This window comes from Nicotiana tabacum, chromosome 5, assembly GCF_000715075.1.
Source record: "Nicotiana tabacum cultivar K326 chromosome 5, ASM71507v2, whole genome shotgun sequence".
In the NCBI taxonomy this organism is placed as follows: Eukaryota; Viridiplantae; Streptophyta; class Magnoliopsida; order Solanales; family Solanaceae; genus Nicotiana; species Nicotiana tabacum.
This window is the reverse complement of record NC_134084.1, coordinates 55,455,009-55,481,171: the sequence shown is the minus strand read 5'-3', so window position 1 is coordinate 55,481,171 and position 26,163 is coordinate 55,455,009. Positions and strand designations below refer to the sequence as shown.

The 26,163-nt window shown below is 39.6% G+C and overlaps 1 protein-coding gene across 1 annotated transcript in view; it reads left to right on the top strand.

Annotated features, from left to right (window-relative positions):
* LOC107776776 (ultraviolet-B receptor UVR8) overlaps positions 1-24,797 on the top strand; it is a 44,037-nt gene extending 19,240 nt beyond the window's left edge. The window contains exons 6-12 of the mRNA XM_075253580.1: positions 3,836-4,009; positions 10,472-10,543; positions 11,624-11,695; positions 11,840-11,958; positions 23,890-23,975; positions 24,135-24,190; positions 24,612-24,797. Of these exons, the coding sequence (XP_075109681.1) occupies positions 3,836-4,009; positions 10,472-10,543; positions 11,624-11,695; positions 11,840-11,958; positions 23,890-23,975; positions 24,135-24,190; positions 24,612-24,698 (666 nt within the window). The 3' untranslated portion in view covers positions 24,699-24,797. The remainder of the gene's footprint in view (positions 1-3,835; positions 4,010-10,471; positions 10,544-11,623; positions 11,696-11,839; positions 11,959-23,889; positions 23,976-24,134; positions 24,191-24,611) is intronic.
* Positions 24,798-26,163: the final 1,366 nt, after the last annotated feature.

Below are 26,163 nucleotides of genomic sequence, written 5' to 3'. Positions count from 1 at the left end.
CTCTACATACATTTCTTCTTGGAGATCGCCATGAAGAAATGCATTCTTGATATCCAAACTGATGTAGTGGCCAATTCTCAGAAGCAGCTAGCTAAATAAACAAGCGAACAAAAGTGAGTGGCCATCGGAGAGAAAGTGTCGGAATAATCCATCCCATAAGTCTGAGCATATCCTTTAGCCACCAATGTGGCTTTAAGCCTAGCCACAGAACCATATAGATTTACTTTGACTGCAAATACCCATTTGCATCCCGCTGCTTTCTTTCCTTCGGGTAAATCTACCAAATCCCAAGTGATTTTCATTAAGTGCATGTATCTCCTCAAGTATTGCATCATACCACCCAGGGTGTCCCAACGCTTCCTTAACTGTATTGGGTACAGAGATAGAATCTAGGGAAGCAATCAAAGAACTTGACGTAGGAGTTAAGCGGTCATAAGAGATAAATTAGCAATGGAATATGTAGATTGACATTGATGTTTACCTTTGCGAAGAGCAATGGGAAGGTCAAGATCTGGAGGACTGACTTGGAGAGGATCTGATGACGAAGGAGCTGGTGCAGGACATGTATCTTTGGTCTCTCGTCTCCTAGAATAAACATGTACAATTGGCTGTCTTGCTGGAGCAGGAATAGCACGGGAAGGGACACCATATTTCAATTGTTCAACATGAGAGAAAGGAGACGAAACAACCTTATCCACGAATTGCTCTAAGCTTGGTGAAGTGACTATATATGAGCCATTCTTCTTCCTCCCCCTGGCTGAGAGAAGTGTGAATGGAGGAATAGAATGGAGTATTGTCGGAGAAAACCACATCTGTCGAGACCATATATCTCTTTAGGGTTGGAGAGTAGCACAGATACCCTTTCAGGAGGCAAGAATTCCCTAAAAAGAAACATTTTAAGGCCTTTGGATCCAGTTTAGTGACATGAGGCCTTACATCACGAACATAACATGTACTACCAAACACCCTTGGCTCTAGTGGAAATAGTGCCTTATTAGGAAAGGGAGCATTATGGGGAATGTCACCATTAAGTACTGAAGACGGCATACGGTTAATGAGAAAGCTAGCTGTAGAAACTGCATCAGCCCAAAATCTCTTAGGAACTTTCATTTGGAATAGCAAAGCACGAGCAGTCTCAAGCAGGTGTCTATTTTTCCTATTAGCCACTCCATTTTGAGAGGGTGTATCCTCTCAAGAGGATTGATGGAGAATGCCATGCCAATTCATATAATTCTGAATTGATTGTGACATGTATTTTTTAGCATTATCGCTCCTTAATGTATGTATGGAAGGGCGGCCTTGGCATAACTGATAAAGTTGCTGCCATGTGACCAGGAGGTCACGAGTTCGAGCCGTGGAAACAACTTTTTGCAAAAATGCAGGGTAAGGATGCGTACAATAGACCATTGTGGTTCGGACCTTCCCCAGACCCCGTGCATAGCGGGAGCTTAGTGCACCAGTTTGCCTTTTTTTTTTTAATGTATGTATAGAAACATTGAATTATGTCTTAATCTCTGCACAAAAAGTAGAGAATGAGAAAACACCTCAGAGCGGTTCTTCATAAAATAAATTCATGTCATTCGGGAAAAATCATCCACAAAAGTAACAATATCTGAACCCGACTTCAGACACAACATGACATGGTCCCCAAACGTCTGAATGGACTAGGTCAAAAACAAAATCAACTCGTTTATTAATTCTAGGGCTTAATGAGCTTCGATGATGTTTTGTAAAATGACAAGACTCACAATCTATTAAAGGTACATGAAACCGAGGACATAACTTCTTCAAAAACAGGTAGAGAAGGATGTCCCAACCGACAATGTGCTTCAAATGGAGAGACAACACTCTAGCAAACAACTGATTGAGGCACCGATGTGTCAAAAATGTAGAGACCATCAGAAACATGTCCTTTACTAATATTTTGCTTCGTCATAAGATCCTGAAAAATACAATGATGAGGAAAAAATGAGATAAAGCAATGTAGGTCTTTGGTGAGTTTACTCACGGAGATCAAATTAAAGGGGCAAGGCTAGGTAGTCTTAACACAAAGGACAAGGTAATAGATGAAGTGGGTTTAACTGTCCCAAATCCCTCAATAGTATAGGTTGACTCATCGGCTATAGTTACAGGACCGAAAACTAGAGAAGACTTTATAATTATCTGTCATGTGATCTGTGGCACCAGAATTAATGACCCATTTGTTTGAGGAGGAAATGAGACATTTGTTACCTGACTCAGCATGAGCTGGAGGAGATTCTTTCCCTATATTCTGATATTGAGCGAGCCTGGCATATTCATCAGCTGAGATTGTAACAGTTTTCTCTAAGGATGAAGGGGAAGTAGCAGCAACAGTGGTGGTCTGAGTTCTTTGATTATGAATATGTAATTTCTTACAATTTCGTTTCATGTGTCCTGGTTCCATACAGTAGCGGAAAATAAAGTCCGTGTTTCCTCCTTTGATATGGTTCCACCGCCCAGCATTGTTGTTATTGTTCCACCTCCCTGGATCACTGTTATTGTTCCCCCTCCCTGGATCACTGTTATTGTTCCACCTGCCAGTATTATTTTTTTCCTCTCCTTTTGCAACAAGCACATTCATTTACTGATTGGATGGAGTACTCTTTGTGCTCAACACCAAACTGAAAACATCTTTGAGAGAAGTGATTTCAGAACTAGAGAGAATCTGTGATTTGGATGTCTCAAACTGAGAGGGGAGCCATCAGTTGGAGGGTCATCAGTGAGGTGGTCATCTTTCTCAACACTACGCAAATATACCCTGATTTTTCTACTCCAGTCTAAATAATTAGGCCCATTTAGTTTATACTCCGTAATTTTGGCTAGTGCTGGAACTATTTCAGAAGTGACATAAGGTTTATCTTCAGACATTTTCAATTAATGCCAAAATTCTGACTACTCCACAATTGAATCAAAACCCTCCCTAGAAATAACAGAACCCTACCCAAACAGTAAGTGTACAATTGCAGAATACTTACGATGGAAACAAAATGAATCAACACACCTTAAAATAGAGATTCAACACCAGAAGAGTACCAGGAATGAAGAGACGACGCCGGAGAAACAAGCCAAGATCTGTTTTTCCGGACCACGGACCCCACATACCAGCGAGTGAGTGACAGTCACAAGGTACAGGTGGCTCATGAGATTAACATGCTGCCCGCCCAGATGCCGGAGATGAATCTTCCGGGCGGAAACCTCCTTCCCTTTCTTCATACAGTGGTGGTGAGATAAACTACTCACTTCTTAGCTTTGACCTAAGTAGCCGAAGCCTTTTCCTAAGATGCCAGGAAAAGTTTCGATTTTGCTGGACAGAGATCTTGAGCCCTAGGCTCTGATACCATGGAATTCAAGGGAATAACTTGTATTTCACATTCTCAGGAGTACATGTATATATACAATTACAAGAGGCTCTATCAAAGCTTAGTAAATATCCTACAAATCTCTCCTATGATTTAGCTAGCTATATAAGGTAAGAGAATATCTTTACACGATTCTACAATATTCTGTAACATTAAGCAAACAATTTGTACTAAGGTATGTTGTCTGTTTCCCATTTTTTCCCCTTTTCACTTGGCTTTTACATGCATACTGGCGATAATGGGCCTCTATGTTCTCAACTTGTTGAGCTGAAAATATTGAATTTTCTCTTTACAACTTTAGATAATATTCTGTTTGCTTTGGTTCTTGAGATAGGTATTCAGCTACGCTCTGTACAAATATTATATACAACTGCCTGCACTCTGCCGGCGCTTGCTCTAATCTTTGTTGCTGTTTTTAGCCCCCTTGTCTATTTACCTGATATCTAGAATCGCAGGGAGAAAAGATGTTCATGGTTGCATGCGGTTGGCGGCACACTATCTGTGTTTCCTCTTCTGGTGCTTTGTATACATATGGTTGGAGCAAATATGGTCAACTAGGACATGGTGATTTTGAGGATCATCTTTTCCCTCATAAGGTTCAAGCTTTGCATGACAGTTTTACTTCTCAGGTACATATTCTTTTATATGAAAACTTTCTGGCATACGTTTCTAAGATTAAAGATGGGAAGTTTTTATAGTAACTGTTGTACTCTATTTTCTGCATTTCCGGGCACTGAAAATTGTTGACCTCTTTATAATCTGTATTTTTATGCTTTATAGCTCCTTAATCCAAACTATTTACCTGACTGAAGTCTTTTTCCTTGGGAAATATTTGTATAGATGTTCTCATATCCTTGCATAGACTTTTACTGAAATTTGACATGCTCCTTTGTTAAAGTGCTTTGCTATTAACTTCTACTGGTTTATCTGTGTGGTATTTGCCATTTTTAACTTTCTCAGATTTTTTTAAATACTTTATCGTGACCTATCTACTGGTTTATCTGTGTGGTATTTTCCATTTTTAACTTTCTCAGATTTTTGTTAAATACTTTATTGTGACCTAGGAAGTGTTAAACTATGAAACTCTCCATTTGCAATATTAGCTATTGTAGTAACAAGAAATGTAATTGCTGCATATAAAGGAACATGTCCAGTAATGGGTTTTAGGTATCCAGCAATTTTCAAGAGATGGAAGGCATATGAAAGTCTGCATGTTAATTTCAAGCAAAAACATGGACAACCAAATGAAATCATGAGCTGCATTCCAAGAAGAGAGACACTACATATGCTCAACGAGTTTGCAAGTGAAAGGCAACAACAACAACAACGACCCAGTATAATCCCACAAGTGGGGTCTGGGAAGGGTAGTGTGTACGCAGACCTTACCTCTACCCCGATGAGATGGAGAGGCTGTTTCCTGTAGACCCTCGACTCAAGAAGACGAAAAAATGAAAAGAGACGATATATCAGTACCATCATGGAAATAATAACAGAAGAACCAGTGAATAGATGGAAAACAGAAATAATGACCAATAAATAAGGCCCGACACTATGAAAACGGAAGAGTAGTGTAAACACAACACTGGCCACTAGCAGTCTAAGACTAAATCCTATCAGCCTAGCCTCACACCTGTAGACTAAACATGCTCAACTACCTCCTAACCCACAACTTTAATGCTCGACCTCTACAGCTTCCTATCGAGTGCCATGTCCTCGGAGATTTGAAGCCTCGCCATATCCCGCCTGATCACCTCTCCCCAGTACTTGTCGCCCTCTACCTCTCCTCGTACCCACCAACGCCAATCGCTCGCACCTCCTTACCGGGGCATCAAGCTCCTCCTATGAACATGCCCGAACCATCTGAGTCTCGCTTCCCGCATCTTGTCATCAATAGGAGCCACGCCCACCTTCTCCAGGATATCTTCATTCCTAATCTTATCCATCTTAATGTGCCCGCACACCCACCTCAGCATCCTCATTTCTGCTGCTTTCATCTTCTGGGTATGGGAGTTCTTAACTGGCCAACACTCAGCCCCATACAACATGGTCGGCCTAACCACCGCTCTATAAAACTTACCTTTGAGTAGCGGAGGCACTTTCTTGTCACACAGGTCTCCAGATGCTAACCTCCATTTCATCCACCCCACCCCTATACGGTATGTGACATCTCCGTCGATCTCCCCATCCCCCTCGACAACTGACCCAAGGTACTTGAAATTGCCTTTCTTGGAAATGACCTGCGATCCAAGCCTCACGTCCATGCCCGCTTCCCTCGGCTCGACACTAAACTTGCACTCAAGATATTTCGTCTTCGTCCTGCTCAACTTGAAACCCTTAGACTCAAGGGCCTGTCTCCAAACCTCCAGCCTCTCGTTAACGCCACTCCGCGTCTCGTCAATCAGAACAATGTCATCAGCGAATAACAAACACCATGGCACCTCTCCTTGAACATGGTGTCTCAGTGCGTCCATTACCATTACCAGAGCAAACAAGAATGGGCTGAGCGCAGATCCTTGGTGTAACCCCATAACAACCGGAAAATGCTCAGAGTCGCCTCCCTAACATGAGTCTTAGCTCTATCATACATGCCCTTAATCGCCCTAACGTAAGCAACCGATGCACTTTTAGCCTCTAGGCATCTCCAAAGAACCTCTCTAGGAACCTTGTCATACGCTTTCTCCAGATCAATAAACACCATGTGCAGATCCTTCCTCTTATCCCCGTACTGTTCCACCAACCTCCTTGTGGATAGCTTCCATAGTAGAACGACCCGGCATGAACTCGAATTGGTTGTCTGATACAGACACCGTCCTCCTCACCCTCGCTTCTACTACCATCTCCCACACTTTCATGGTATGACTCAATAATTTGATACCCCTATAGTTGTTGCAACTCTGGATGTCACCTTTGTTCTTGTACAATGGAACCACCGTACTCCACCTCCACTCGTTCGGCATCTTCTTCGTCCTGAAAATAACATTAAACCCAGTCAGCCACTCCAGACTTGCTCTACCCACACACTTCCAAAATTCCACCGGAATCTCGTCAGGCCCGATAGCTCTGCCCCTGCTCATCTTTCGCATAGCCCCCATGACCTCCCCAACCTTAATGCGCCTACAGTACCCAAAATCACGGTGGCTCTCGGAATGCCCAACTCGCCTAGCACAATATCCTGATCCCCTTCTTCATTCAGAAGTTTATGAAAGTAAGTCTGCCATCTCCGCTTAATCTGGGCCTCTCCCATCAATACTCTACCGTCCTCGTTTTTGATGCACCTCACTTGGTCCAGATCCCGAGCCTTTCTCTTTCTCGCCTTAGCCAGCCGGAATAATTTCTTCTCCCCGCCTTTGGTATTGAATGAAAAAAAATGTATCCATAATTTGTTTATAGTGTATGATTTTATATATTCTGTGCATGCTAAGATAATGAACCAGACCCTAAAAACAAATGATTTTTGTCATGGCTTACGTGCCTAACCTATCTTAATTTGCACATGGAATAGCTGCTTAATGGATAACTGTTTTCCATGGATATTTCTTGTTGCGATCTTAACGTGTTTGTATTTTATTTCCCTTGTCACAAAGTACTTGATCCACTTCGAGTTGTGTGAAAGTCAAGAATTAGATATGTGAAAGACTGTTAAATTGATTAGGTAGAGAAGTGCTTAAAATATTACTTTGAAAATACAAATCCCATCACCATTATTGATGTGTAAGAAGGAGCCTGTTGATAAAGTAACTTATGATGCCTAGACATATGTGGATTTGTAGATTCGTTCTTCAAGAACATGAAAAGCATGGAGATAGGGGCGGAGGTACCGCTCAACTTACAGGTTCAGCAGAACCCAGTAACTTTGGTCCAGATCCTGTATTTGTGTTAAAAATTCTGCTTAATATTTAGAAATAATTTATCAACAACCCACTAAGTTGCCTTTTTTTTTTAAAATCTAGAACCCATAAACTCAAAATACTGGCTCCAATATGAGAAACATACTTCTTGGTGGGTGAGAAATCCTTTGAGCTCGTTGATATCAGCAACGTCGGGCTAAACTGGTTCATGATGGCAGGACAAACAAGAAACTCAACATGCAAATTAAGATAGATGAAGATAATCTCGGTTGACAATCTCGATTGGGTTTCCAGTCTGCTAAGGCAAGTTTTGACGGATCTGATAAGGCATGTTGTAGATGGGAATGTAAGGTTCATTCTATGGGTCTAGAGTATATTAAAACTTTAATAGATTTAGAAGGAAAGATATGAAGCATGGATTGGATAGTATAGAATGCAGTATTTATTCCAGAAATAATAGAAAATGTTAGATGGAAATATGCAGAGAAGATGTAGATGGGCAAAAATACAAAGGAATCTAAAATCTAACTTTCCCAAATGATCCCGTGCAGAGGCTGCAACAATATAGATGTTGCCAGAACAGCTCATAAGAGAAATTAAAGTATTAGATAGTCCAGCTAATAGGATTACATTGGATGAGAAAGCTTAGAGAGATCGAAAGGCTATCTAACTGGTTGCCTTGTGGGTAGCTTTGATGATGCAAGAAAAGCTTATCCAAGTGCCACACTGTTAAAGAATTGTTAAAAATTGGTGCATGTTAGATAGTTATGTGAATAACCCTAGTTTCACATGGAATAGGAGTAGAATATGTATTGTGTATAGTTATAAATATGGCTATTGTAAAACACTTAATAGAATATCAATAATTGTTGATTGGCTTAATTATTAGTAAAGATTTGTATCTGATTGAGATTAGATAATATTTTAATTGATTTTAAATTGAATGTAACTTATTTTCCTTCCTAAAATAGTCATAGGACTTAGTGTATAAATGCCTTTGCTTAGGGATGTAGATGTAAGAAATACATAGAAATACAAATAGCCTTTTCTTCTACTCAAAAATCTACATGGTATTAGAGCCATTGCTACCTTTTTTAGATGAGTTATCTCCCTCGCAACACTACGGTTTCGTTTTTATCAAAGAGTTCGAGTTTTCTCTCTCTTGTTGGCTGTCCGCAATACATACTCCTTTTGATTCCGTGGAGACAAATTTGGTCTCCGGCGAGACAGATTATTTTTAAGTAATTTTCTTCAGATTTCTTTCTTATTGTGCAGAAAATATGGAGACATACAAAGAGACAGTTTCTAGAGAAATCTTGTCTTCGAATGAAATTCAGCTTCTCCGTCGCCACCTAACCAAACTTGACTCCGCTAATGTTACCACATCTAATTATGTGCAATTAGGTACTGTCTTTGCTGCTCACCTTAATTCTTGGATTGTTGATTCTGGTGCAAATAGACACATGGAGAAGGGTAAGATAAGCAGCAAAGGCAGTACCTGATTGCACATAATTTGATATGGCAACATTAGCAGAGTCAAGTTTGTATAGGAGACGACGAAGAAGTTGAATTTCATCCGAAAACAAGATTTCTCCAAAACTCGTCTCCTTGAATGTCTCCATATTTTCTGCCCAATCAGAAGGATATTTGAAGAAAATTGCTCAAAAAAAATGTGCCTCGTCGGAAGCCAAATCTGCCTTGACGGAACCAGAAGAGGTTTGTGTTGCAGACAACCACCAAGAGAGAAAACTCAACCTCTTTGATAAAAACGGAACCCTAGTGCTGCGAGCTCACCTCAAAAAGGCAGCCATGACTCTGATACTATGTAGATTTTGAGAAGAAGAAAAAGTTTCTTATATTTCTATATTTTTGTGTATTTCTGACATCCCTAAGTAAATATATTTATACACTAAATCCTATGACTATTTTAGGAAGGAAAATAAATTACAATCAATCAGAATATAATCAAGTCTTTCCTAATAATTAAGTCAATCAACAATATGTTTACTGTGTGCGGTAGCCTGTTGTTTGGTCTGCAATGGGTAATGCAACATATACTTTAAAGAGGCCTTCACCAACTGGAGTACTGTAATGTGGAGAATCATAAAGTGGAGAATCAAGAAGAAACCTGCAGCAAGCTATCCTAAGTTACACTGTCCAGACAACTTTAGTTTTCTCCTTGTACTGGAATTTTTTTAACTTGAATTCATCTGAACACAGAATTTGCTTTAAGATGAGTAGGCTTTTTGTGCTTTGGTCCTTGTGTGAACTCTCATTATGTGTTTTCTTATAGAAGGCTCAATTAACGAGATTTTTTCCCAATTCTAGCTTTTGATAGGTGGAATGAAAATCCTACCCTACAGAAAAATAACTAAAAAGGCTTTCCATGAAGTTCCTAGGTTCGAGTTAGTCCGCGCTTTTATAAAGAGTCTTAATGCATGCTGCCTGGTAGTCTTTTGCTTTCGATATGAACTCACTATGTAGATGGGTTTAGAATAAAAATTGGGTGATTTATTTCAATAATACCCACATTTGATGATATTATGCACAGGTAGGCCGTGAACACCCAACTATTGTATAATAAAACTTAGGTAGGTTTAATCGATAGATTTTACGGCTTCCTAAAATGATATACTGAATTCATTGCGTTCAAAAGATCAAAACATCCTTGGAAGGAAAGAAATATGAGATGCTTTAATTATCAAATTTAAAAGAACAGATGTTTTGAGGGGACATCAACTTCTATACCATCTAAAAAAAGCTAAATGTCATGTGAATCCTTTTTGTTGGTGTAATTACAGTGGTGAAGATGATGTGGGTCAATTGTGCTAGATAATAACAACCCCCCCCCCCCCTCTTTCCCAGCTTATATGTTCCATTGTGGCTTGACGTGGATATTAAGAGAGCTTTGATAATGTAAGTTGCTTCGTATTTGTTGGGAAACTTGTTCATATTTCATCACTGTAAATGTGCTAAAAGATTTCTTTTACACTGACATCATTCTAGTACTTACTAGAAGGAAATATGACTTGTTTTGAAACAGAGGAATTAGCAAGGATTTAGAAAGGTTTCACATTCTGTGATTCAAGCTTTTGGGTACTGTTTCCAGTGATGCAATTATTGAAGGGATGGCATGACAAGCCTTACAATACTTCTAAAAACGTTTCATTGAGAGATGCGTTAAAATGCACGTATCTATGTGCTCTTATATCTCTAAATCTCGTAAGAATTTTCATTTTCCAGATATCAGGTGGTTGGAGGCATACCATGGCACTTACTGCTGATGGAGAACTTTATGGTTGGGGTTGGAACAAGGTTTGGGCGTTGTTTCATTATTTTTTCAGTTGAAAAACGCCGCTCATGTCCATTGCAACTTCAACTTAATGCACCACCTGCCTGTGTCTACACTTTGCTGTCTATGTTCTTTTCTTAGTTTATTTGTATCAGAAATGGAGTATTCTTCCTCACGTTTTTCTGTTAGCCAGTCCAAAGAATTTTCTCAGGTCTTTCTTAGGACATATCTTATAGTGTTTGTCACATGCATTATCAACATGCAATTAATGTCTTCATGCAAATTTGTCGTACATTTTTTTGAAGATGATTTGTTTGTTTCCTTCATGCTGTTTTGGTTCGTTGTGTTCATATGGAGTTCTAAGTAGCTCTAGCCTGAAAGTTTCTTTTTATATTTAGACGAACTAGGCTCACAACTATGATGTTTTTGGTAGAGAAATTATTTTCCAAAATTGGATGCTACAGATAGTTGGATAACTGAAAGCTAAATGTATTAGGTAGAAAGGCACCCAAAGGGACTTGTGTGCAAAACATATGAAAAAGAAAACGCAAAACTACATATTTCCAGAATATCAGTGCACTACCTTTCCAATATTAAATCACTTGTACATCATCATTGCTAATATTTGGAATCTCATTTTTCATTGTTAACCCTTCTGTTATGATGGTTCATACTGCATTCCAGGCGTCTCGGTTGTTATTTCATATGTATTTTTTTGCCTTGGCATGTACCCTTCGTCGCTTCCCTCCAACCAGTTTTATTTTAATGCCAAGTAATAAAGCCTTTATGGAAGACACCATTTCACGTTCAACGCTGTCTATTCTTGTTATACTTATAATTGCTAGATATGGCCGACCTACTTTTACTATTGTCAGCCTATTTTGTTACCTGGTAATCAACTTGATTTAAATGAGAAAATCTGTTTATATGCTTCGTAATCATTTTACTTGGTCCTCCATTCAGTTTTTCTTGATCATGCATATCCTTTGCGTAAGGCGGCATTCAATCACCTGTTGCTTGATGCAAACATCCTTTTAGTATCAGATAGAACTTCCCATAGGTTTATCTTATTGAATTGGTGTCTTGTTTTTCCTCATGAGCAGTTTGGACAAGTTGGTGTTGGTGACAATGTTGATCATTGTTCACCTGTACAAGTGAAATTTCCACATGATCAGGTACTGCTTTGTAAGTTCAGCTGAAATGTGCTCTAGTCTTTGTCATCTATGTGCTTTCATTATCGCCTTACCTGAGAGGTCTTGAAGTAACAAAAAATAAATAAATAAATAAAAAGTGACATTTTACTTTTTTTAAAATGGCAGAAAGTAATTCTGATTTCATGCGGATGGAGGCACACACTTGCTGTTACAGAAAGACAGAATGTCTTTTCCTGGGGAAGAGGTACAAATGGTCAGCTAGGTCATGGGGAGTCTGTTGATAGGTAATAACTGCAAGCATATCGAGTATTTAAACTCGTTGATAGAGCATTGAGATCTATAGTCGAATGGTCTATGCTATACTATTTTTGGTCCTTAAAGCAGCTTCTCATACAACAACAACAAATCCAGTATAATCTGACACGTGGGTTCTGGGAAGGTAGTGTGTACGCAGACCTTACCCCTTACTTTGAATGTAGAGAGGTTGTTTCCGATAGGTCTTCGGCTCAAGAGAAGATGAAAATAAAGCAGTAGCAACAATAGGTAACAACAATAAGATAATAAGAAAACAAAGTGAAAGGAACATGTAGTAATAGAAATTTAACAATAATAGAATACAAAACTAACACTACTACTGGTATGGCAAGAAACACTCTCGACTACCTACTAGTATTCTACCTAAATTCTCAACCTCCACGCCTCCCTATCAAGGGTCATATCCTCGGGAAACTGAAGCAATGCCATATCCTATCCGATCACCTTTCTTTAATAATTCTTTGGCGTATCTCTACCTCTTCTCAATTCCACCAAGGCTAACCTCTCACACCTCCTTACTGGATCATTTGTGCTTCTCCTCTTCACATGCCCAAACCATCTAAGCCTCGCTTCCCGCACCTTGTTCTCCATCGGGGCCGCTCCCGCCCTGCCACGAATAACTTCATTCCTAATTTTATTAATCCTGGTATGCCTTTACATTCATCTCAACTTGAATCCGAAAGAGAGTACTTGAGTTCTCCCAATAACTAAAAAGTATAGCATGCCTGAATCTATCTAGGGTTTACGTTGGTGGAGGAACTGGATCGGAAAAAGAGGGATTCTAGTTGTAAGATATCTAACAAAATCGTCGTTGGAATTGAGATCTTATTCAAAGGGAAAGATCTCAAATATCTGGAGTTTCTTTTTATATATATTGTATGGATGATCCAATTCGCAAGGGCCATGATCAGGAATTGTTTAATCGTCTTTCTCTGAGGAAGAGTCAAAATAGAATCAACTTGAATTCAGGACCGCTATTCTAAATCTTAGCGAAACACTAGAATTCTTATCGCATGCCTGCTTTTTGTGAAAAAATATCAATTGAAGTGGAGGATTTCTTCAAACAACAAGGGGATGGTTTTCGGAAATAGACACTCCTCCTCACCCTTGCTTCCACCACCCTCTCCCAAACTTTCATGGTATGGCTCAACAACTTGCAATTTTGGATATCACCTTTATTCTTGTACAACGGAATCATCGTGCTCCATCTCTATTCTTCAGGCATTTTCTTCGTCCTAAAAATGATGTTAAACAACCGAGTGAGTCATTCCAATCCTGCCCTTCCTGCGCTCTTCCAAAGTTCCACCGGGATTTCGTTTGGCCCTGTCCCTCTACCCCTGCTCATCTTACGCATAGCTCCATCTACCTCCTCAATACTAATACGCCTACAATAACAAAAATCTCGACGACTCTCGGAGTGCTTCAAATCACCTAACACGATCTCCCTGTCCCCCGCTTCGTTTAGGAGTTTATAGAATTATGAATGCCATCTAGGTCTAGTATGTGCCTCTTCCATCAATACTCTGTCTTTCTCATCTTTGATGCACTTCCTTTGGTCCAGGTCACAGACCTTCCTTTCTCTCACCTTGGTTAGCTTTTACAACTTCTTGTCCCCATTTCTTCCCCTAAGTTCTTCATACAAACGCCCAAACGCTACAGTCTTAGCTGCTGTAACCGCCAACTTTGCCTCCTTTTTGGACTTCTTATACCACTCCCTATTCATCCTCTTTTCCTCCTCCTTGCTTTCCACCAGCATTAAATGCGCTACTTTCTTGGTTTCTACTTTTCCTTGGACCTCTCCATTCCACTACCTGTTCCGTTTGTGTCCACTAGCGTAACCCTTCGAGACTCCTAGCACCTCTCTAGCAGATTCTCTAATGAAGTTCGCTGTCATGGTCCACATACCGCTCGCGTCCCGACAACTCGTCTAAGCCCCCATAGCCAACAACTTCTCCCCCAACTCCCAAGCTTTGTCCTTAGTCACGGCTACCCACTTGATTTTAGGTTGACCATACACAACCCTCTTTTTCCTCTTCCTCGTGATCTTTAAGTCCATCACCAAGAGCTTATGTTAAATCAAGAAATTCTCACTCATGATAACCTTGCAATCCGTGCAAAGACCTTTATCACACTTCCTAAGGAGTAGGTAGTCAATCTTGGCCACCGCGCTTTGGAAGGTAACCGAGTGCTCCTCCTTCTGAAATTTCGAGTTAGCTATCACCAAATCAAAGGCTTTAGCGAAATCCAACAACAAAGTTCCACCTTCGTTTCTATCCAAAAATCGAAGCCTCTATGCACATCGGCATAACCCCTGGAAGTCGTCCCGATGTGGCCATTGAAGTCCTTTCCTATAAAAAGCTTCTCGGTAAGCGGAATACCACGCACAAACTCGTCCATATCATCCCAGAAACGCCTTCTAACCTTCTCGTCCAATCCTGCATGAGGTGCGTAGGAACTAATAGCGTTTAAAGTGATCCCTCCAACAACTAACCTAATAGCCAAGCCTGTTGTTCACCCTCCTAACCTATATTACTAGCTCCCTGAGCTCCTTATCCGCCAAAATACCTACACCATTCTTACCCTTCCCACTTCCTAAGTACCACAGTTTATACCCGTCTACATTCCGTGTCTTAGACCTCACCACCTGGTTTCATGGACACACACTATACTAATCCTCTTCTTCAAAAGGATTTCACCAACTATATAGACCGCCTCGTCAAAGTCCCTACGTTCCAAGACCCAACTCTCGGCCTCGAGGCTCCCCTACCACCCCACTATATACCTTGTCTCCTGCCCCACCTCCCCACCCGAGGACACAACCTTACTCTACCATCATTCCTGTCACTCTCCGGAGCGGGACCGGTGCTCAACCGAGATAACCAGCCAAGCAAGTCTACCTGGTGCCTACTATATACCCTTGTCCATGAATGATTTAAAAAGAAATAATATGTAATAATCTACCGAGAATATAGAAATATGCAACACTGATTTCCATTACTTCAGGAACCCATTGTAGTTGACAAATTATTGCAACCCAATAGTTTTAAGTGGAAGCATAACGACAACAACATTTATAATTCCCCCATACATACATGACCCACAATGTGTCTACGGAGCCTCTAAACACTCATAAGTAAATTAAGAAAGTGTCGATGCTAGGGCCTTGGCTATACCCAAAATAATATACAAAAAGACCAAAATACAACATGAGGACCTCGGTGTAGAGTAGGGCTCACCACAACCAGCTGAAGAGAGGGTACGGTCCTATCGTGAATCTATGCCGCCTGTTGAGGTATCACCTGCATCCATTAAAGATGTAGTATCCCCGACAAAAATGACGTTAGTACATATGGAATAGTACTAGTACGTAAAGCTAAATACCCCATATGAAATGGACTGTCAACATAAGGAGAGAACACATGGAAATAGGAGAAAATCAATATGAAAATGACATGTTAAAGCATAAGGAAAAAGTGTAACATGAGTAAAACCTTCACATAAACATTAACATTGTAGTGGGGAGATCATTAGTTATCGACATAGGAACATATAACCACCATATGTGCGGCATGGCGTCCGACCTAGACCCGATCGGCTAAGCCTTCTCACCACAATGTCGTGTGGATCGACATGACTTTGCTAGCAATACATTCATCCCAATTAAAGGTCATAATCTCATCAAGTGCGAAGGGGACTTGTCCCCAATTACCTTCCTACACCGGCACGTGTAGTTTCGGGTATAGGTCTTTGCAACCTATACCTTCTCGGTTACATAACAATACTCCCAAAAACATTTCTTTAAAGCATTTCATAAAACCTTTCTTTTCATTGTCCCTTTTGGACATACATCATCATTCTCATTTTTGGCAAAAATGACTAAATATCATCTACATTCTTTTATTTCATTCACTTGCCATGGATTTTCGAAAGTCATAAAAATGTATTTAAAGCATCAGATAACCATAGCTGCAAACACATGAAAGCTTAGACATTTGAAATAAATTTCAAAGAGGATAGCATAGCAATGGAAAATGTAACATAAATCGAGTTCATAACAGTGTTATCAAAGGCGAAAAGCGCAAAAAAGCTCTAAGGTCCGTTGGGGCTTTAAGCGCAAAGCGCAAATAAAGCGTGAGCTTTAATAAAAAAAAGGCGCAACTGGAGAAAAAGTAAAAATATGTATATGTAGTCCAACACTAATAATTATAAGCATGAATAACAAATATACGGACAAAGAAATTGGAAACAAATTACGGAAAAAGTAAAATATCAATTGTTTAATGTCGCTTTTACAAGATTACACTCGTTGGCAAGAAAAGTATGCCTTAGAGCCTTGATGAAATAATAAAGCGCACACAAAGCAAGGCAAAACGCTCAACATGTTTTGAGCCTCGCTTCAGGGCTTAAGCGCGCCTTTGACAACACTGGTTCATAAGCTTTTGGTAATTCAAACATTTGAGGAATTCAATGCCCTAACCTTGGTCTTAACTCCATCATACATATCCATAATCACCCTAATGTATGCTATAGAGACACCTCACCTTCAAGCACCTCCATAAAACCTCTCTTGGGACTTTGTTGTATGCTTTTTCCAGATCGACAAATACCATTTGCAAGTCCCTCTTTCTCTCCCTATACTATTCCACCAACTTCCTGATGAGGTGAATGACTTCTGTGGTAGTTCGCCCCGGCATGAAACCGAACTGGCTCTCAGGTACAAATACTTTTTGCCGCACCATCATCTCTACCATCTTCTCCCCGACTTTCATAGTGTGGCTTAGCAACTTGATACCGCTATAATTATTGCAGTTTTGGATATCTCCCTTGTTCTTATACATCGGGATCATCATAATCCACTTCCATTCTTCGGGCATCTTGAAAGTCCTAAAAATAACATTAAATAGGCCGGTGAGACTTTCCAAGCCTGCCCTGCCCGCGCTCTTCCAGAACTCTACCGGAATCCATCGGGCTTGGTCGCCCTAACCCTTGCTCATCTTACGCATAGCCTCCACCACCTCCCCAACCCTAATTCGTCTACAATACCCAAAATCTTGGCGATTCTCGAAGTGCTCCAGATCACTAAGCACAATGTTCCTATCTCTCTCCTCATTTAAGAGCTTATGGAAATATGTCAGTCATCTTCGTCTAATATGCATCTCTTCCACCAAAACTCTTCTATCTTCGCCTTTGATGTGCTTCGCTTGGTCCAGATCACGGGCCATCATCTCTCTCGCCTTAGCTAGCTTGTATATCTTTTTGTCTGCGCCTTTGCCTTCAAGTTCTTCATACAAGCATCCTAACGTTGCTGTCTTTGCTGCCATGACTTCTAGCTTCGCTTCCCTCTTAGCCGTCTTGTACAACTTTTTGCTCGTCCTCTTCGTCACCTAGTCTTTGCTCCCTACCAACTTCAAATACACCACCTTCTTGACCTTCACTTTCCCTTGAACCTTTCCATTCCACATATAGTCTCCTTTGTGCCTTATAGAGTAGCCCTTAGAGACCCTTACCACCTCTTTAGCTACTTCCCTAATACAGTTCACTATCTTGGTCCACATGCTACTAGCATCCCTACTACTCAAGTAGGCCTCCATACCCCTTAGCTTCTCCTCCAACTCCTGAGCTTTATCCTTAGTCAACGCTCCCTTTTCGATCTCAGGTTGACCATGCACAACCCTTTTCTTCCTCCCTATCTTAATCCCCAAATCCATAACCATGAAGCTATGCTGGGTCACGAAGTTCTCACTCGGGAGAACTGTGAGAAAGCACGAGAAAAAATATATTATTTGATGTACATTAAGTGTTTTACAATAGCCCTATTTATATACAATATTTACATATACCTAAAGCCTTCTATACCAATGTGGGACACTATACATAAACTAATTCTAACACTCCTCAAACTGGTGCATATAAATTATATGTACCGAGCTTGTTACATATATAACTAGGACCAGTAAGAGACTTGGTGAAAATATCTGCAAGTTGATCATTTGATTTCACAAACTTTATAACAATATCTCCCAAGAGAATCTTCTCTATGATGAAGTGATATTCAATCTCAATGTGTCTGTTCCTCTCATGGAACACTGAATTTGATGCAATATGACGGGGAACTTGATTATCACACACAAGTTCCATCTGACTGATTTCTCTAAATTTTAATTCTTTGAGCAACAGTTTGACCAAAACTAGCTCACATGTTCCAAAAGCCATGGCTCGATACTCTGCTTCTGCGCTAGGCAGAGTAACTACATTCTATTTCTTGCTTTTCCAAGAGACTAAATTACTTCCTACTAAAACAGAATATCCAGATGTGGAACGTCTATCAAAAGGTGACCCTGCCCAATTATCATCTGTGTATCCAACAATATGCTCATGGCCTCGATTTTTGAATAGTAGTCCTTTGCCTGGAGCTGATTTTATATACTGAAGAATGTGAACAACTGCATCCCAATGACTATTGCAGGGACAATCCATAAATTGACTTACAATACTCACATGAAATGAAATATCAGGTCTAGTCACCGTGAGGTAATTCAATTTACCATCCAGCTGCCTATATCTTAAAGGATCGTTAAGAGGCTCCCGTCCTGGCAGAAGCTTAGCATTCGGATCCATAGGAGTGCCAACGAGTCTGCAACCCATTATTCCTGTCTCAAAAATGTCTAAAGCATACTTTCTTTGTGAAATAACAATACATGAAGTAGACTGAGCAACCTCAATACCTAGAGAGTACTTCAATCTACCGAGATCCTTAGTCTGAAATCCTTAGTCTGAAAGGGTTGAAAGAGATGTTGTTTCAGACTAGCAATGCCATCCTAATCATTGCCAATAGTAATAATATCATAGACAAACCACCAGATAAATACACAAATTAGGAGCAGAATGCCGATAGAACATTGAGTGATCAACTTCACTACGAGTCATGCCGAACTCCTGAATAACTGTGCTGAACTTGCCAAACCAGGCTCGAGGAGATTGTTTTAGACCATAAAGTGACTTGCGTAATCGACATACAAGACCACTAGACTCCCCCTAAGCAACAAAACCAGTTGGTTGCTCCATATAAACTTCATCCTCAAGATCACCGTGGAGAAAGGCATTCTCAATGTCCAACTAATAAAGAGGCCAATGACGAACAACCATAGACAGGAAAAGGCGAACATATGCGACTTTAGCCACGGGAGAGAAAATGTCACTATAATTAAGCCCAAATATCTGAGTATATCCTTTTGCAATCAGACGAGCTTTAAGCCGGCAACTTGGCCATCCGGGTCAACTTTGACAGCATAAACCTAACGACAACCAATGGTAGACTTACCTGAAGGAAGAGGAACAAGCTCCCAAGTACCACTCGCATGTAAAGCAGACATCTTGTCTATCATCGCCCGGCGCTATCCGGGATGAGATAGTGCCTCACATGTAGACTTAGAAATGGAAATAGTGGATAAAGATGATACAAAAGCATAATGGGGTGATAACAGACGATTATAACTTAAACCAACGTAATGGAGGTTAGGATTAAGTGTGGATCGTACACATTTTCGAAGTGCAATCGGTTGACGAGAAGGAGACAAGTCTGCAGTAGGTGTAGAAGCTGATGCAGGACGTGAGTAATCTGGGCCTGATGCTGGATGTAGACGACGATGATAAGTCAAGAGTGGTGGCCTTATGGTTGGAGATGTAGGAGGAGCAACTGCAGACTCATCAGAAGTCGGTATAGGTAGGAGTGGCTGTGGTGGTATTGTAGACGTCAATGGGGATGTAAGAGGAGGAACAATAGATTCCTCACAAGTAGGTATAAGTAAGACCCTAGATATATCTAGATGATTAGATGAAGTAAAGTAAGGTTGAGACTCAAAGAACGTGACATCGGCTGACATAAGATACCTACGAAGATCAGGTAAGTAGCAACGATATCCCTTTTGTACCCGAGAATAGCCAAGGAAGATACACTTGAGAGCATGATGAGCTAATTTATCTTTTCCAGAAGCTAAGTTATGAACAAAACATGTACTCCCAAAAACATAAGGAGGAAGAGAATATAAGGGTGACCTTGGGAACAATATTGAATGTGGAATGTGATTCTGAGTGGATGATGAAGGCATCCGATTAATTAAGTAACAAACTGTAAGAACTACATCGCCCCAAAAACGCAGCGGAACATGGGATTGAATGAGAAGTCTGCGTGCAGTTTCAATGAGATGCCTATTCTTTCTCTCTGCTACCCTATTATGTTGAGGAGTATACGGACAAGATGTCTGATGGATAATTCCTTGAGAAGACATAAACGGCTGAAATTGAGAGGATAAATATTCTAAGGAATTATCACTACGAAAATTGAAAAGTGCGAATAGAAACACCAAACTGAGTTTTAATTTCAGCACAAAAACTTTGGAATATATAGAACTTAGAACGATCTTTCATTAGGAAAATTCAAGTACATCTTGAGTAATCATCAATGAAACTAGCAAAATAACAAAATCCTAAGGTTGAACTGACTCTTCTACGACCCTATATATCAGACTGAACTAAAGAAAAAATAGACGTTGCACGATTCTCAACACTACGTGAAAATGTAGCTTGAATATGTTTCCCAGGTTGACACGACTCACAAACTAATTTAGATAAGCTAGTCAAACTAGGCACCATTTTCTGAAGCTTGGATAAACTTGGATGTCCTAAACGTTTGTTAATTAGGTCTAGATGATCTGTAGTTGGGCATACTGTAGAGGGATTGCGTAAGTTAAGGTAATAATGGCCTTATAATTCATGCCCTGTGCCAATTGACTTTCCCATATAGCGGTCCTGCATAATAAAAGAATCATCAATAAAATATATACCACAATGAAGGGCACGACTAGGAGATGTGAGATTAAAAGGACAATTAGGGACATAAAGAACATAATCTAAAGTGACAGGGGATTAGCTTGTCCAACTCCTTTTGCTTTTGTTTGGACTCCATTGGCTAGAGTAACATTGAGAAGAGATTGTGAATAAACAATATTGACAAAAGTGACCTATTATTAGAAATATGATCAGAGGCGCCTGAGTCCATGACCCATGGTCCAAGAGTAGTACACTGGAAAACACAAGCAAAGGAATTACCTACCACAGAAGTATCAGTCTTTGTGATAGAGGCTACTTATGGAGACGTCTGCTTAGTTGCTTGATACTGAAGGAACTCATTATTCTCCCCTTCAGATAAAGAAAACCCCTGGTTACCTGCAGTCTCAGTCTGAGCAATATGAGCATTTCTAGATGGTCGACCATGCAAAGAGTAACACACCTCACGAGTGTGCCCAAGCATGTTACAATAAGAACACTTTGGTCGAGTTCTTCAAAAATGACCTCCTCCTCGTCCATTCTCCATAGTCTGAGGTGCTCGATTTTCCACTAGGATGCGAGAACAGAGGAGTTAGCTATCTGTGATGAGATCACTGTATGACTGGGCATTGCAACAGGGCGAAGTAATCGAGAGAATAATTCATCAATTGTGGGGACAGCCGGACTAGCCAAAATTTGGTCATGTAATGAATCAAGGTCATTAGGAAGTCCAGCGAGGATAAGAACTAGAAACATCTTCTATCATTGCTCTTGTTGCTTTTCAACACTAGTAGACATTAGTCTGAGGTGCTCGATTTTCCACTAGGATGCGAGAACAGAGGAGTTAGCTATCTGTGATGAGATCACTGTATGACTGGGCATTGCAACAATGCGAAGTAATCGAGAGAATAATTCATCAACTGTGGGGACAGCCGGACTAGCCAAAATCTGGTCACGTAATGAATCAAGGTTATTAGGAAGTCCAGCGAGGGTAAGAACTAGAAACATCTTCTGTCATTGCTCTTGTTGCTTTTCAACACTAGTAGAAACTTGCATCAACTTCTCAAATTCCTCCATGACTGCCCGTACTTGTCACAAGTAAGTAGACATATCTAATTCCTGTTTCTTTAAATTTGTCATCCGCGATATCACATCATAGAAACGAGATATGTCATTAGTGTATAAAGTGCGAGCCTTTTCCCAAACTAATAACATGTCTGGAATGGACGAAACAAGGGTATCAACTTGGAATCAATAGATTGCCATACGATACTACATAATTGAGCATCGGTTTTCTTCCAAAGTGCTTTGGCCTTTTCATTTCCTTCGCTAGACTTTTTGATTAAATGATCTTGAACAGCTTGAGCTTTATACCACAACTTGATAGACGAAACCCAAGCTAAGTAGTTTGAATTTCCCATTAAAGGTTCCGAGGTAATTATAACACTAGAATTTTCAGGACCCATGTTTTTAGACCCAAAAACATCAAATTCTAAAGACATCATTGGATTGAAGAGCGGCCTAGCAAAATTATCACCAAATAACAGAAAGAATCAACTGTAACTCGCTGGAAAAATTACTGTAGTTGCTAGAAAAATTACTGCAGTTGCTAGAAAATATTAGTGTAGTCACAGGAAAAATCTCAAAGTGCTCGGAATAAAAAGAAAACAATATGGGTAGGGTCGGAATTACTAGATGAGACAATTGTCTGACCAAAATAAGGATCCTAATTTGCATGAGCAATAGGTCTTACATGTAAATGGTCCTGTACCCACGACTCAAATTTTTCTTGTCAAGCCCGACCCCGATTCATGGATCTCTCGGTTCGGAAAATCAAAATAAGAGGCTCGGACGATTTCTTCGGACTCTTCTTCCAATTTGATAAATATTGGTTGGTTGTATATTTCATTATTGTTCTATGATTTAGAAAATCCTTTTTGCCTTGGAATAGGAGTAAATGGAAGAAAAGGGGTTGATATTGGTACAATTTGATATTTTTTCAAAAAATGGCCAGAGCAAGTGTCACACGCCGGCGTATGGGTCTGACACGCTGCTGGCGTTAGAGCTTCTTCAAGCGCATGAGGGCGCGTGACTAAGGTTGTTCCGGTTTGGTTTTTCAGTGTTTGGTTGCTTGTGAATTCTGCACCTGCTGGTGGTGTTACTTTTCAATAAAAACCCCACTAGAGAAGAGGTCACACAAAAACAACTTGAAATTCACCAAAAAAAGGGCACGGTGACTGTCCCGGACTTGCTGGTTACCGCAGAACGGGGATTTCTCACTAGTTGCTCTGGTACCATGTGAGGAAGCACGGAAAAAAAATATATTATTGATGTACGTTAAGTGTTTTACAATAGTCCTACTTATATGCAATATTTACATATATCTAAAGCCTTCTATACCAATGTGGGACACTCTGCATGAACTAATTCTAACTGCAATATTTACATATATCTAAAGCCTTCTATACCAATGTGGGACACTCTGCATGAACTAATTCTAACAAGAACCTTGCAATCCGTGCATACCCTTCCATCACATTTTTCGAGAAGTAAGTAAGCAATCCGTGTATTAAGTTTTCTTCCTTTCATTTTTTTGCTTCATAGTTCATCTCCTTAGAGCTGTGCAAAACTTGAGTTGTGTTTCAGGGTTAGCGTCATCACATAAATAACTTTTCTGTCTAAATTGTGCACCTGGTATATTGCAAGTTGTTTATTTGTAGCAGGGCTTATCAAACTTTTATGATGGTTTTCCTAGTTGAATGACTATCTATTTTCATTGTAATAATATCACATAATGAAGTTCTCAATATAAACAATTTGGCACCCTCATATCATATGTAATAATACTCACATAATGAAGTCCTCAATGTAAACAATTTTGCACCCTCATATAATCTAAATACTGTAATCTCCAGGTAGGAATTAACTGTAGTGCTATATTTTAATAGGTTAAAGTGGCGCCGTGGATAATAACATCTGTTCTCTATTTTCAACATTCTGCTTTAGTGAACTAACACAATTTCATGCTATGGTAATTCCAAAATTAAACTTACTGATGTTCGTGAGGTGTGAAGGAATGTCCCAAGGATAATAGAAGCATTAAGTGTTGATGGATCAAGTGGACAACAAATCGGGTCTTCGACTTTTGACCCATCAGCAGGTTTGCATCTGCTTCGCCTTCCCCATCTCCCTCCCTCCCTCTCCCTCTCCCTCTCCCTCTTCCTCTCTCTCTCTCTCTCTCTTTACTTCTTCATAATCTTTTCTTTCACAAAATTAAATGATACTGTATATCTGATATTTTCTCAAAACTTCTGTTCAGCTGAAAAATCTTGGGTTTCACCAACAGAGAGATATGCTGTTGTTCCAAATGAAAATGTAAGCTCACCATTCAAGCAAGCTTTATTTTGTTGAATGGTCTAAAATAGCATCAGCGTTGTCCCATTAAAAATTATCCATTTGTGCAATGGGTACATCAAAATTTATTTCAGGTGGTGGTTGGTTAGAGTATGATCGGTTAAGTTTGTACCCTGGATATATGGTCGATGCAACTGCATAACTATGCATATTTTGCTGGTTCGTAAAATGATTTCCCAGGTTATGCAATTTTTAGTGAAATCACTTGATTCCAATTAGGAGAAATGTCCAAAAAGATATTTGTATTTTGACTTTCAAGTTACATGTCTTCCCGTCTTATCAGCGGATAACTCAAAGTTAACTACCAGACGTCAGATATCCTTCTCTTCGAAAACTTTAAAGGTGACACGAAATGATCCGAGATATTATTTTCTACCTGCAGGTGCCCAAGCAAACAGTGACTTCAGTAAAAGGGAACGGAAACGACGTAAATGTGCCTGAAAATGATGTGAAAAGGATACGGCTATGAGATTTTTAGTGTATGCATGTAACAGTTTGACGTTTGCTGGTGGACTTTCTGCACTGATATCTGCTTTTCAAATAATAATATACCTCTATTTAAGTCGCTAGGCAACGGGCTATGCAGATCTGCATTTCTTTTTATGATTTTTGTTGGCTTTTTTATTTTATTTTTTTTTGGGGGGGGGGGGGAGTGGGGAGCGGGTGTCATAGCATGTGATGATCTCGTCTTATCTTAGCTTCCCATTGTTCATATTTCCTACTTTGTCACAAGAGAGTTGATTTCAGTTCAATTTACCCTGAAGTTGGAGGGAGAACTACAATTTCTACATGTCTTCGGGTGTAATTGCTGGTTTTAGAACAAGTAAAATTGAAAGTGCTATATGTTCTTGCACGAAGACGCATGAAATGAGGTTTTGATCACCAATACTGTTTGATACTCGACCATAATAGATTGATCAACGAAGAGGAACTCTATGATATCTCAGAAACTTGTTGGGGTCAAATGCACCCACAAGTCTACATGGTCAACAAGTAATAATAATGATAAAGTAAAGTATTGTTCCCATGAGAACATGTAATTAACAATCAATTAAATTAAACTAGTATGAATTATCTATTTAAGTTATTCCTGAAGATGTGGTTCTTAACTAGAAATATTGCAAAAATTATAAAGCAATTAAAGATACTAGTGATAGAATGAAACACTTAGGCAACTTAGTATAAAATTAATAGGAGAAAACTTTTCTAAGTTATAGGTTAGCTAACAATCTTGTTGAGTTGTTTAAATTGTCTAATTGATTTGTTTGGTTTGTTAATTCACAAGGTTAATATTACTCGTAAGAATTGAACTTCTTACTTGCTTATTCGAGTTAATCTTAGCATATAACAAGAACGTGTTTATTATCATGCATAATAACCAAGCAAGATGATTAAGTATATGTCTATTCTAATGGTGAATTTGTTCCTTAATGTCCAGGTTCAAGAACTTGTTTTTTTTAATCCTATGCACATGCTAGAATTCACTTTCGAGTTAACTCTAGATTCGTAGATAGTATTTTTATGTTAGCTACAAAGTAAAATAATAGAGCTAAAGATTAAATAAACAAATCAATCCGGTATAATCAAAGTAGTCAACTCAAACTTCGAACGTCAACATACATTTAGCATCCATAACCGTAGAACTAAGAGAACGACCCACTCATGCTAACGTTCGTATGAAAGTTTAAAAGCATAAAACTATGGATAAGAAGAGAAAGGAAGAAAAACTCTATGATTTCCGACTCCTAAGTTGCTCTAGCAGCGTTTCTCCTTCACAAGGGTCGAACTCCCCCTAAAACGAGTTTAAGAATTATTTATAGGTGTTGGAAAAATCCGAGACGATTTTAACCAAGTCCAACCAAAGTATGAAAGAGTTGGCTTCGAGAATATATTGGTCGCGCCGCACTGGGAATCTTAGTTGATCCAAGTAATGT